The sequence below is a fragment of the Lepisosteus platostomus genome, chromosome 4, assembly GCF_059453375.1.
Source record: "Lepisosteus platostomus isolate fLepPlt1 chromosome 4, fLepPlt1.hap1, whole genome shotgun sequence".
Classification (NCBI taxonomy): Eukaryota; Metazoa; Chordata; class Actinopteri; order Semionotiformes; family Lepisosteidae; genus Lepisosteus; species Lepisosteus platostomus.
Window position 1 is genome coordinate 63,415,229 of NC_142614.1, and position 12,900 is coordinate 63,428,128.

Sequence of the window (12,900 nt, forward strand, 5' to 3'; positions counted from 1 at the left end):
TATAGATATTATTATACTAATAATAATCCTTTTTCTATTCTACATCTTCATTATTGAAACTTATTTCTATTCTTTCACAGAACATAACCAGAAAATAAGTAACAGAAAAATATTCCGTTAAATAGATTGTAGTCTAATCACACATTTGATTCCTGGGTAGGGCAACATCTTAAACCACTTCAAATAGGGAGGAAACTGCACTCTTGCGGTAAGGTAACCACGGCTTTGAACATACAGGTCTAGGGACACATCCGTTGGCAAGGTTTATTTTCAGTCCCATTCTATCTTTCAAATCTGTCTGGCTATCTAGTTTGAAACTGGTTAAGTCTTCATTATTAATCTTGGATTTTGTGGTGGATTGTAAGAGACTGCTATAAGAGATTTAGTGCACATAATGTTCTCAAACTTTATCTAATATAAATGTTGGAAATGTTTGTAAATGTAATTGAAGTTGCATGTTGTTTTACTTTGATTTCAAATAATACCTATTTTAAACAGCTTAGACTATTGTCAAACAAAATGAATCTTTTAAAACCACTGTGCTCATGTTGCATTTAAGTAGTCAAAGCGCATTGGTGGTCTTTTCTGGTTTTTGGTGTAGTTCTGAAGCGTACCTTTCCAGTAACATAACCCACAGGTTCCATTTTGAGTCAAGAGCTTATGCCTGATATGTAGATTGGGTTTTCTTGCTATAGTTTTAGTCACGTAATGTATAGTTATTTTAAATGTAGAAATCTCACTGTGAGAAAGGTTATTACAATGTAATGTTCTTCCTTTTATTACCTGTAAAACACTTTTAGTGGAGTGTCCAGAAAAGCCCTGTGAAAGTGTAAGGAATTATCATTATTAAAATACAACTGTTGTCATAGCTTTTTAATGCGCTAATCTAATAGCCACTTTATCTCAGTTCACTGAGAGATACCTACAGTATACCTTTGACAAAGACTAGCAAAAGTATTCAGACCCTTGCACAGTTTAATATTTGGTTGCTTAAAGCTTGCAGTAATAAAACTTGGAAAAATGAACTTGAACTTGAACTTGAACTTTATTGCCATATGTAACCGGTACTGGTACAATGGAATTCTTACTTACAGAAAGTCTCTCGATTGTAAAACAAGTGTAAAAAACAAGACAAAGTGCAAACAGTGCATCAAGACAATGTACAAACAAACAATAGACAATGTGCAAGTAAACATGTAGACAGTTTGAATGTAAACAATACAGACGTGTAAACAATGACTTGAGATGTGCAATAGATAAGAAATCATAAAGAGGTAGATGGTGATGGTGTAGGTGTGGTCCGAGGGGGATGGCTAAATGTGTTCGCCAGGCTCACTGCTTGTGGATAGAAGCTATTGAAGAATCTAGTGGTAAGTGTCCGTATGCTCTTACTGTATATCTCTTGCCTGAGGGCAGTGGGGTGAAGAGCTCATGCCCGGGGTGGTGACTGTCCTCTGTGATGGCCAGAATTCTACCACGGCAGCGGTCCTCATAGAGCTGTTTAATCTCGGTGAGACCGCAGCCGATGATCTTCTGGGCCATATTGCCCATTCTCTGCAGTGCCTTTCTTTCTCGCGAAGAGGTGTTGCCATACCACACGGTGATCCCGTTGGTGAGGATGCTCTCGATGGTGCAGCGGTAGAAATACAAGCCCCATCGCTTGAGGCACCTCAAGAAATAAAGGCGCTGCTGAGCCTTCTTCATGATAGAGTCAGTGTTCACAGTGTTCACAAATGGGAAGAGATCCTAGAGAAGACCCATGATATTATATCTCTCTGAGGTATTATATCTCTCTGCTGACCTGGGATTCCCTGGGAGTCCCTCAGGACCTGGAGAATGTTATTGGGGAATAGGAAGTGTGGTCTACTCTGCTCAGCCTGTTACCACCAGGACCCTCTCAGGGAGTAAGCAGTTAGAAAATGATGATGACAAGTTTTACTTGTAACACACTTCCCCATCCTTTCACTGTCATTTAAAATAAATGAAATATGTATTTTCTGACATTGAATAATAGATTAACACTGATGTTTTACTGAGGTGAAATCTTAACTCCCATAAAAAGAATATGTTATTAACCCTAAAAAAATATCTAAGCTTATTTATCCATTTGATGAACTGGAGATGGACACCTTCTGGGGGAAATAGTTTTGGTGATTTTTTTACTGATAGTGAAACACAGAAGCCCACCCTGTAGGAGGTCTGAGTAAGCACAATTACTGGCATGATATGAGTCAGTCAGTCATAAACCTGTGGAGTCACACTGAGCCTTTTTTAATCACTTGCACAATATTGAGAAGGTTTCCCTAAATGTCATTGCTTTGCAGCAAAACTTGCATTTTATCTTGTTGAGCAATATGAATGAATTTGTGGAATACTTCACTCGCAGAATGACAGTTTTTTTTTTCACAAGCAATTTTATGAAAGGCAAAGGAATATCAAAAAGGACGGTGACAAAACAGTCAAATAGGAGTTACCCTAGCAAAGTGTGAATAGGTATGGCACTGTAGACAGTTCTGTGTAGCTTGCTGTCATTGCAAATAAACTCCTGGCTATCACACACTTGGCATCTAAGAAGCTAGAGATTGTCCACTCACTGGGTACCAGAGCAGCACACAGCTGTTCACAAATGGGTGAGATGGATCTTTTTCTCCTATATTTGACACACTTCCATTAAAAAGGAAGCACTTCATGTACAGTAGTTCACATTTCACTGTGGAAGATGGAACCTGAGTGCATCATTATACTAGAACTGAGCTAGGAACACCAATCAACCACTTCTGTAAAGACATTCAGAACAGCTCCAGCATACTGTGAATGCTGACCACTGGTCCAGTTGTGAGAGGCCTTTCACTGGAAACGACCTGCTACACAATAATCACATACTGGTAACAACACCTGTACTGTACGTGCTTACAGCATTGAGGGTGGGAGATACAGTATAGGACAACCCACCTCATGATCTGACCTGGTATCACATTGGTGTTGCACTGACACATATACCTGAACAGGTATGGAGACTATGTACTGTAGAATAGTGATGTGTCTCATGGCCTTGTTATTGGTTATTCCTGTAGCCATGCACATACTGTAAAATGCAGTGCAGGTTGAGCTTTCATTGTCTCAATTATTTATTTAAAACACTTTTGAAAATTAGTATGCAGATGCAAATGTATCACTATCCAGGGATTAATTATATTACATCTCAGCATAAAATACCATTGAAAAGGTAATTTTGAAGAACAATATTTTTATTTGTTCTTACTCTAATCTCTACTTTTGCTAGTTATCTAATTTGTTAGGCGACTAACAGTCTCCTCTTTTAAAATGTAATGTGAAAACTATAACATAGATTTCCTCCTAAAAGCAGGACCTACTGGGTTAACATCACAATGTCTATAGCATATTGTGTAAGAGAAAAGATATTAGCAAAGATGTTAGTAAAAGATGAGGTTACATTAAAGAACAAGGAACATTGTTTTCTGTAGATGGCATTTGCAAAATTTCAAACAGTACTCTTCAAGAATTAAAACAATTGACAGTGCAAAGGACATACATTTACAAACATTATCAAGAGTAAGGTAGGACACAAGACATAAAATAGTGTTACAGCTTTAGGTGACTGAGAAGTGTCTTTTAGATTTTAGTCTGTGACACTTGGAAGGTTAAATGCTTCTAACATTCCTTGAGCAGAAACAATTGTAAAGTTTACTTTAGTATACAGTACCTAGGTAAACTGTGGATTAATCATTGTCAAGGAGCAGTACAGACATACACAATTTAAGATCACATTAAGAGCACAAGAAAAGGGAGGAAGAAACAAGGAGGATCAGGGAGAAGTCTGTTGGAGTTGGGACTTGAAGCTTGTGCCAGGAAGAGCCCCTACTTCTTGGTCATCCAAACCAACCTGACTGGAGCTTAGTATTTGAACTTAATTAGAGAGAGCATGGTTTTAGGTTACTTGGGTTTCCTGGGTAAAAGATAACTCAGTTAGAAATATCTATCCTGCTTAAGATGCATTTTTATGGATAGGGATATAGGCTCCCATTTATTTTGTGGCATCCAGAGTGCAGAGAGAGAGTTAGTTAGAAGGCATCTCTTGTATGGCCTTTGTAGGCATATTAAGAGTTTAATGTTTAATAGCAGTCTGGGGATTTCTGGGTGACCAGAATCTTAGGCCTCTGAAACACCTTGTTTGTAAATACTGTACATAGAGTAACTTGTGTGTAGTGTAGTTTGTGTTTTGTCATTGTAATAAATGTTTGTTTAACCAAGTGTGCCTGGATTATTACTCCTATCAGCAAAGCTGTGCCAGAGAATAAAATATTCACATGCCTCTAATTATACAAACCACTGGGGAATAATGCTAGAAATCACTTTGTCACAAAATGACCCAAGCAGTGGCCAAAGCAGTTCCTTTTCCCCAATTGATGGCACTGCCATAAAGCACTCAGTTATATCAAAGCACAATTTATTTACATTGCTCTTCTTCACAACAAGAAAAATACAAAAAGACAAAAAAATCCAGGTAGAACTCTGACACTTTTAATCCTTCATTCCTGAACGTCCAACTCAACTAACCTCTTCTCCCCTGGGGAGCACCTTATATCGTTTGTAAACCGCTCCCCCCTGGAATCAGCCATTATCCTAATTCTCTTTGATTTTACACACAAAATGTTTTACAATTCATTCAGTCAGGTCATAATAATTTCCGAAACAAAAGAAAGAAAAAACACATGTATCCAAAAACTTTCTACCGCTTCCTTTTTTACCCTTTCCCCAAGTAAAATTAAAAATGGAATCTTCCCATTCATACCTGCCTGTGTGTTTTCCTTTACACGCTATAAACATGCCTTTTAGAAGTACGGATCAGGTTTGGACCTTTGGAGCCACCATAGAACCAGGAAGTCTCAAACAGCAAACAAGCTGTAAGTACCACACAAACTGAGAGCGCTCTCCGTTCACACGATCGCAGCATAAAAACGGACAATACAATCAACATGTATGCTTATATGGGTATGAATCTGGATGCCACTATGACTCAAATTAACGAATTAAGTCACCAGTCAAGCCCTGAGTGTGCACCCTCTGGAGCTAGCTAGCAACTGGTTGGTGGGATGTGTGTATTTGTGTGATGTTCCTGTACTACTCGTGCCTAGTGTGAGTCCTCTGTCGCACACTTACAAGTTGGGGGTTATGAATAATTATTCACGTATTGACTAAACCGCTTGGTTAAATTCTGATTTTCACCAATTTCGTAACCGCCCATTTGTAACAATAGTAAAGCATGTGGGATTGTTTGTTTGGCATTAATAAGTAGTTACAAAGGAATAAGTAATAGATTTATTCCATGCTGAAAAAAAGAAGAAAGAAAACAACGTTTCGGCCGTTGGGCCTTCTGAAGCCCCACGGCCTAAACGTTGTTTTCTTTTTTTCAGCATGGAATAAACCTATTGTTCCTTTGCAGCCTACGCATGCTGACGCAGCTACCCACCTGAATTAATTAGTAGTTGGTATTTACACGTGACTACGTCTCCAAAATACCCTTTAAAAACAAGTAGAATACTTGGACAAATTTCACAAAATGGAGTCTGAATTACTTTCTTTCTCATTTTTATTTTTATTTTATAAAATATTTATGCTTCTTAAATTATGTAATAGAATATATATATTCTAATAAGACTAAGCCTAACACAGAAGTATTAATTTCAACGCAAATCCAAAGAGGCATCTTACAAGGAAAAGGATAATACATTGAGGCAATACATATTCCATGCTTATCAAATCATTATGCAGATATATTAAGAAATTCTAAAATTAATTAATTTTGAGACTCTTCAAAATGAGAATTTATCACAGTTCTGCATATTTTCTGCTTGATAAGGACCTTTAAAAGGAAAAACAAATTGTTGTTCAATAGCAACCTTGTTAAAGATATCTATCGTTCTGAAGTTTACAGAAAAAAAAAACTTCACAAAATGCATTGACCGTACATATTTGTTTCACCTAAATAAACTGCTGCTTTTTATGCATCTCCCCCTGTTACCTTTCGAATCCACTGGATATATTTCTTGGTCAGCAGAGTATATACTCCAGGCTTCTTGCCACATTGACCTTTATAACCAAATGAAGCAACAGCTACAAATTTCTTATTACAGATGAGAGGACCTCCGGAATCACCCTGTCGGAGGAGAAGGTTTTTAGTTAATACAGTGCACTGACATAAGCATTGAAAAAATAATAAGCTGGAAAAGTGTATGCTTGTACAACTGCTCATCCTCTTAAATATTGCCAATAACTGGATAGTTGCATCAAAATGATGGAAGTGGCAGAAAAAATGAACATCAAAATCATCGTCAGAATTGAAATATGTTAGGATGTGTACTGTATTTTAAAACGGTTATAACATTTGTGCCAATCAAATAGCAGAATCACTGGAGCCACCCTTGAGCAGAACAGAGAAATATGATTGGGTACCAAGCAGACCATGAACATTTAATCAATCAAAAATTGAATAACGTTACAATATCAAGAATATCTGAAAGACTGAACAGCTGTACGTATTGGTCCCTGTATGTTAATGTCTGTTGATTAGAAGAATGACTGAACCGAAGGGAACTCGTACCTTACAAGAATCTTTTTTTCCTCTCTTACCACCAGCACAAAGCATGTCTTGGGTAATTACAGGATTCAAGTTAAAGTAGTTTTTCCCATTGCATTTCTTTCTATCGATGGCTACAACATCGACTTCCATCAGGACATCTGAGCCTTGGTCGTCTTTGTTGCTAGTGGTTCCCCAACCAGCTATTGTGCACTTGCTTCCTGATTTGACATCATGGAATTGTTCAGGCACATTCAGTGTGGAGATGAACTTGTTAGGTTTAACTGCTTTGTTCAGCTGTAAAAAAAAGAAATCTGATTAATCAAAGCAGATACAATCAAATTAAGTAGATGTTTATGTTTTAGATATATACAGTAATATTATTTGTGTTTTGTGAGGAATACTGTTATATGAGGTTGGGTGTTAACTATTACATTTTAATCTAGATTTTAAGCCTGTCAGATGAGTGAAACTGAAATGCAGGTGTCAAGTTATCTTTTGTAGAGGGCATTAATAACCAGATGCCTTCAAATGGATAGTTTATCAGAATGTGGGTAAGTGTTTATATTTGTAATATCTGCTATACAAAAACTCAGTATATTCTTTCTAGTATTAAATGCATTATACCTCTGGATATTAAACATGCAGTAACACTCATTATGGAAACGCAAAAGGATATGAAATATGTTACCTGCAAAAGCATGAGGTCATTTACTGCAGTTTCATTATCATAACAGGGATGAGTCACTGCTTGAGTGACAGTAAATTCCTGTTTCTCTTTCTCAGGTTTTGAGCGAGAGTGAGCTCCAAGGAATACCTTCATGTTTTTACTAAGAAACACAGTAACATGCATGTAAATAAACATTACAATTAAGGCCACATTGGAACTTGCCATAGACAAAAAAGACAGTGAAACATAGATCAAAATGCATAACAAAGACATACTGAACTAAAGCCCACATAATGCACTAAGCACTCTCATGTTTGTGAATGTCACTGAATATTAAATTTATTGAATATGTGTGGGCTGATCTAGACAAATCTCTACCTCAGAAGGAAAAAAAAAACATTTGAGTGAATATATATCCTGGTATTGCAATATGGGAGCTATTTCAGAAATGCAGTGTAAACAGTAATCAGGATCACAATAAAGCAACATGTACATGTATATGTAGTCTGTTTTGTTATGGTGTTTGAAACTGACACTAGTTATGTGTTTACAACCTGGCTTTACCAACTTGCTCTCATTCAAAACACAACATTGATGATTTGTTTTTAAATACAATAATCTTTAAAGGCTTCTGGAGGAAAATGTGAAATAATCACTATGAAATGTAAGGTTTTACATTGCTTTCAAAATACTTTTGTTACTATCAGCATTATTTTTGAAATGTGGATATCCAGTATCTTACCCAGAGTAGCAGTGTGCTGCAGTTAGAACCCATTTAGTTTTGATCAGAACCCCTCCACATAGAGTATTTCCTTGTATAAGTGCCATGTAAGGTCTTGAATGGTTTGCCACTGCTTTCCCTCCAATTATTTCCACACAGAAATCTGCAAGAAAGGAATTAAAAACAGCTTCATTATTTAATATCACTGCAGTTTAAAACAATATAACATTTTGGATTTTGTTAGGAAAACCAATCTCCACTTTGTAACTTAAGCGTGTTTATAAACATCAACAATAAAACTTTCTTTCCCTCAAAAATCAATATGCTTTCAAAATTGTTTCATTTCTTTGAAATATTTGCACACTTTTGTTTCCTTCCAATAAGATCATATTTGAAAGATATTGAAAAGTCTGCTTTATATGCTTGGGGTTTCACAGTAGATATTTCATTCTTTGGATGATTTGTTGGTGGTTTTATATTAATAATTTTTCCATTTGACTTGAGGTATAGTTTCCCTGATGCAGTCCAATTTTTACTGTATGTCCTTTCCTGTCTCTAGTACTTTTCAGTATGGTATTCAAAAGGCACTCAATAAAGCCGTTATCAAAAAAGTGTATAAAGCTGATTCCCTTAGTGCAGCATTTTAAAGAGTCCATTTAGCAACTGTCTTACTATTAAGAGTGATTGACTTTCACCTTCAAAGATGTCAGAATATTCTAGAATAATACTACATTTCTTACCTTCTGGGATTGTCAGAAGAATTACTATAGCTATGCAGGCTAATACCTTTGCCATTGCAGCAGAGTGACCGTCTTTAATCTGCCTGTGTGCTAACATGAATCTGTCTAATATATATGAGTTAGGGGGTGTGGTTTCATTGAGGTCTATGTTTTTAACACATGCTCAATTGCGATAGCTTCTTTCTTCTTTTCTTCTTAAGGCTGCCCCCCCGGAACTTAGTGGTAGTTGAGAAACCCATCCTAATAAAAGGTGTGAAAAAATCTTTGCAGCCATTTCATAGAAATACTGCTTGAGGTCACTTGAATTTCATTTCTTGAATTTCATTTTTTCAACATCACAGCAATCTGTACAAACATAGCTGAGAGATAATTACATACAGTACAAAAACAACTGAGAAGTGCTCAGGTACTGTAGGCAACTTGTTGCTTTTTTTTACTTTATTTTTATTTTCTCATTTTATTTGAGACTACCTAGAGAATACACACACAAGTAAAAGAAAGCTGTAGGAAGTGCATAACTAAAAAATAAAAAGTCACATGCTTAAGACAGACCTAGTTAATGAGACTGGGATTGTGATATGTCAGGGGGTTAAGATTCTTCACCTCTCTGCTTCCTCCTGCCTCTCATCTCCCATCTTTCCTCTACTGATCGTGATCTCTCAAATAAGGCTGCAAACAGGAGGAAACCACTGGGCTGATCAAACCTGTTTGATGCTCATGTCTAACGGATACTGGAGTTTCTTAAAAGAAACCAGGATATCATCTTTAATGACATGATTTAATAAATGATGTGTTCTCTGTGTGTCAATGACTATAATTCCCTGTTCAAAGATCTGTGACGGCAAGACCTACTTTTCCTAAAACCATATTGACTATCCTCTACGATCATATTTACATATATGTGATCCAATAGATTAGTTCTAATTATAGTTACATGTGCATTAAAACAAGTAAGGCTCATTTGTCTGTAATTGCTAGGTTCAGTTCTGTCATCCTTTTTATCGATAGGCACTACATGAGCAATTTTCCAGTCTATGGGTACTGTCTTAAGCAACTGGTAGAAAAGTTTTGCTAATAGTCTAAACATCTCATGCATCTCACCTTATGCACAATTGGTAGAATACCAATAAGCCATAGAAAGGTGATTATCTTCAGTGCTTCAGGTACTGAATTGAATAGAAGTCAGGAATAAAAATCTTTAACACCTTGCCGTGAAATAAGAGCAGAGGTGCAGGAGAAGTTTGTTGCTGTCATCTCTCGGGAACATTATTTAAAAACTTCTTTTAATATAGAATTTCCACAGACCGGGCGACGTTGTTTTCTTAACTGGTATGCATAAGTGAAATATCAATTCAATACATCAATCATTTAAAATTTGTTTATACGCGCTTATCAAAAAACGTAGTGTTCTGTACCCTACATGCCACACATAAAAGTTGGGGGGGGGAAAGCACAGTACATTGATCCAATAAAAGTATGACATTTTACATGTGAAAAAATGTAAAAGAAAAATTCAGTCCACGGTAAATGGTAAATAGGCATTTACTGTAGAGGGTCTTGAACTCCCTAAAAGCGTTGCTTTATAAATACAACGGCATGTTATGGGCCTTTGGTCTTGTCCTGCAAGATACTCCAATTTACCAGTGTTGATTCACCTGATGCTCATTGGATGGCCTTGCTTATTATTGAGTGCGTACTGCCCTCTCAAATGAAGTGCAGATTAACCTTGCAGTAAACATGATAGGATTGTATGACAATTGTGTGAGTAGTTCAGGTGGGTAGCTGCGTCAGCATGCATAGGCTGCAAAGGAACAAGTAATAGGTTTATTCCATGCTGAAAAAAAAGAAGAAAGAGAACACAACGTTTCGGCCGTGGAGCCTTCACACCAGAAGAAGGCTCCATGGCTGAAACGCTATGTTCTCTTTCTTCTTTTTTTTCCAGGGTGGAATAAACCTATTAATTGTGTGAGTAGGTTACCCTCTTGACCCATCACTGCTAGTTAGTGGAAACAATAGTACTAGACTAAGCTGTAGAAAGCTGTAAGAGTAGTGTAATGCCTTACATGATTCATTCTTCCTTCAGGAAAATCCCCCAGTGGTCCTCAATGCTGTTGGTTGATGTGTTGTAATATTCCAAAAGCATGGACTAAATAAAAAATTCCTTCAGAATTTGCTTTGCATTTTCAGTTTTTTGCATCAACGTATTTACTGCAATTAAATAATTTCTTCCTTTTCCCCTTTTCAGATGTGCTTATCATTAAGCAATTAATTAACCTTAATTAATTAATTTAATGTCTGGTCAGAGAAATTACTGTAGCTTTATTATTAGAAGACTCCATTGGAGAATAATATGAAGTGGGATGGCATGGTGACGCAGTGGTTAGCATTTGCCTCACAGCGCTGGGGCCCCGGGTTCAAGTCCAGACCCGTGGTTCTATCTGCATGGAGTCTGTATGTTCTCCAAGTGTTTGTGTGGGTTTCCTCCCACAGTCCCAGGACACACTGGTAGGTGAGTTGGCTTCTGTAAAAATTGGCCCTGAGTCTGTGTGTGTCTGTGATGGCCTGGCATCCCGACTAAGATGTATCCTGCCCAACACCCATAGTTTGCTGGGTTAGGAGCCAGCTCCCCCACAACCCTGAATTGGATAAAGCAGTTAGAAAATGGGTGGAAGGATCAAGTATCTTGCTGATGTTGGATTTTTCACATTTTTATTCACAATAAAAATAAAGAAATAATATTATACATTCTGCATGTCTTTCAAACACTTTGTGCTGTTGTGCATCAAAAACAAAAACAGACCAGCATGCTTTGGTAGTACAGAAGGACCAAGGTTTTCTATATTAAATATATAAAAATAATATAATTTAGCAACTTTGAATAGTAAAAATGTTAGAATTATCTTCCTCCTTCCTCCCAAAATGTTTTCATCAAACTGAAAAAAATCAATGCAACGTTTTATGAATGGAACAATTAAAATCAAAAAGCTACACAGAACATGATATATTAAACATTAAGTTGACTTTATTTGCATATAAATACTGTAAATATTAAGAGTTATACAGAAAATTAGAACACATTTTGGTTTTAAAACTACATCATCCTGTAAAGGTAAGGCCTCAAAAATTCTTCTTGCCACTATCTCTTTCTATTTTCAGATCCAACACCTCTGTTTGTACCGATTCTCCCACCTTTGCTTGCTTCTTATTTTTCACGTAAAGTGCTTTGTAAGAAATGCTTTTCACTTGGCTGGCAGGGAGAAGGTGGCAGTGATGCATGTGCGCTTTGCACAAGCCTTCAAAAAGCTCTGGTGCTCAAGGGCATGGGAGCATTGCATGTTGCAAGTTTCTTTGTCACACTTTTTGCACGGTGAGCTATGAGGAATCTTTCTGTCAAGTACAGAAAGCAATTCATGCAACAACAGTACAAAAGAGCCTGTCAAAATAGTGTAAAAACAGAAGGAAACTCAGAAGTAAGCTATTCATTTTAAAGCTCATTTTAAAGACTTGTTTTATTCCCAGTGATATACTGTAAAGGGTACATTTTATGGAAATAAAATCATGCACAAAGTAATAATACTATATGCAGGTCAGCACTTGTCGTTCAGTTACAGGTGTTACCTCTTATGTGAAAATGAGATTTTAGTCTGATCTACGAATTGTTTTTTTAATCCATTCAATGTGTTTCTGAGTGAGAAGTGTGTACACTCCAGGTTTTTTCTGAAGGCCACAGCCTTTTCCAAATGATGTGATAGCTCTGAAGACTCTACCGCAGAATCTCCCTGGAATAAATACAAAAATGGATCCATTTGGATAAATATTGATATACTGTATTGACATAGATAAATACATACATGGAACAAAACGTGGACGTCTAAAATCTGTATGAAAAATATGCATGGAGGTACTTGCTGTTATTAAAATAATTATAGTTATATAATATAGTTATATATATTATAAGTTATATAGTGAAGATCACAAAACAATAGTAAAATCATATATCAGAGGTTTCAAAGGTTGGAAAGTTTTGTTTTTAAAGAAAGCATTTTACTGAGACTGAATTAAGTCATTTTGGTTTTGTTTTTATCCAAAGCAACTTACATTGGTACCCATTTATACAGCAGAGAACATCGCAGGACCATAGCAAGAGAAGTGCTTTGTTTAAGTGTACAAC

General features: G+C 36.5%; 1 protein-coding gene and 1 long non-coding RNA gene across 2 annotated transcripts; one reads left to right on the plus strand and one right to left on the minus strand.

Annotated features, from left to right (window-relative positions):
* Positions 1-4,819: 4,819 nt before the first annotated feature.
* LOC148673587 (uncharacterized) lies at positions 4,820-8,310 on the plus strand. The gene is made up of 2 exons (XR_015936062.1): positions 4,820-5,313; positions 5,508-8,310. It is a non-coding gene; the product is annotated as an uncharacterized LOC148673587 (long non-coding RNA).
* On the minus strand, positions 5,594-8,818 carry LOC148673588 (granzyme A-like). Its single transcript, XM_088630222.1, has 5 exons — positions 8,730-8,818; positions 8,011-8,152; positions 7,290-7,428; positions 6,623-6,895; positions 5,594-6,178 (listed from the first exon to the last, which is right to left on the minus strand). The coding sequence occupies exons 1-5, from the start codon at positions 8,782-8,784 to the stop codon at positions 6,023-6,025; spliced, it is 765 nt and encodes a 254-aa protein (XP_088486348.1). The 5' UTR covers positions 8,785-8,818; the 3' UTR covers positions 5,594-6,022.
* Positions 8,819-12,900: the final 4,082 nt, after the last annotated feature.

Excerpts from the sequence above, each read along its gene's own strand:
- LOC148673588 (XM_088630222.1), bottom strand. The coding sequence starts at position 8,784 with ATGGCAAAGGTATTAGCCTGCATAGCTATAGTAATTCTTCTGACAATC. Across the intron at positions 7,429-8,010 it reads GCAGCACACTGCTACTCTGG|TAAAAACATGAAGGTATTCC; the intron begins GTAAGATACTGG and ends TGTGTTTCTTAG. Across the intron at positions 6,179-6,622 it reads GAAAAAAAGATTCTTGTAAG|GGTGATTCCGGAGGTCCTCT; the intron begins GTACGAGTTCCC and ends CTCCTCCGACAG.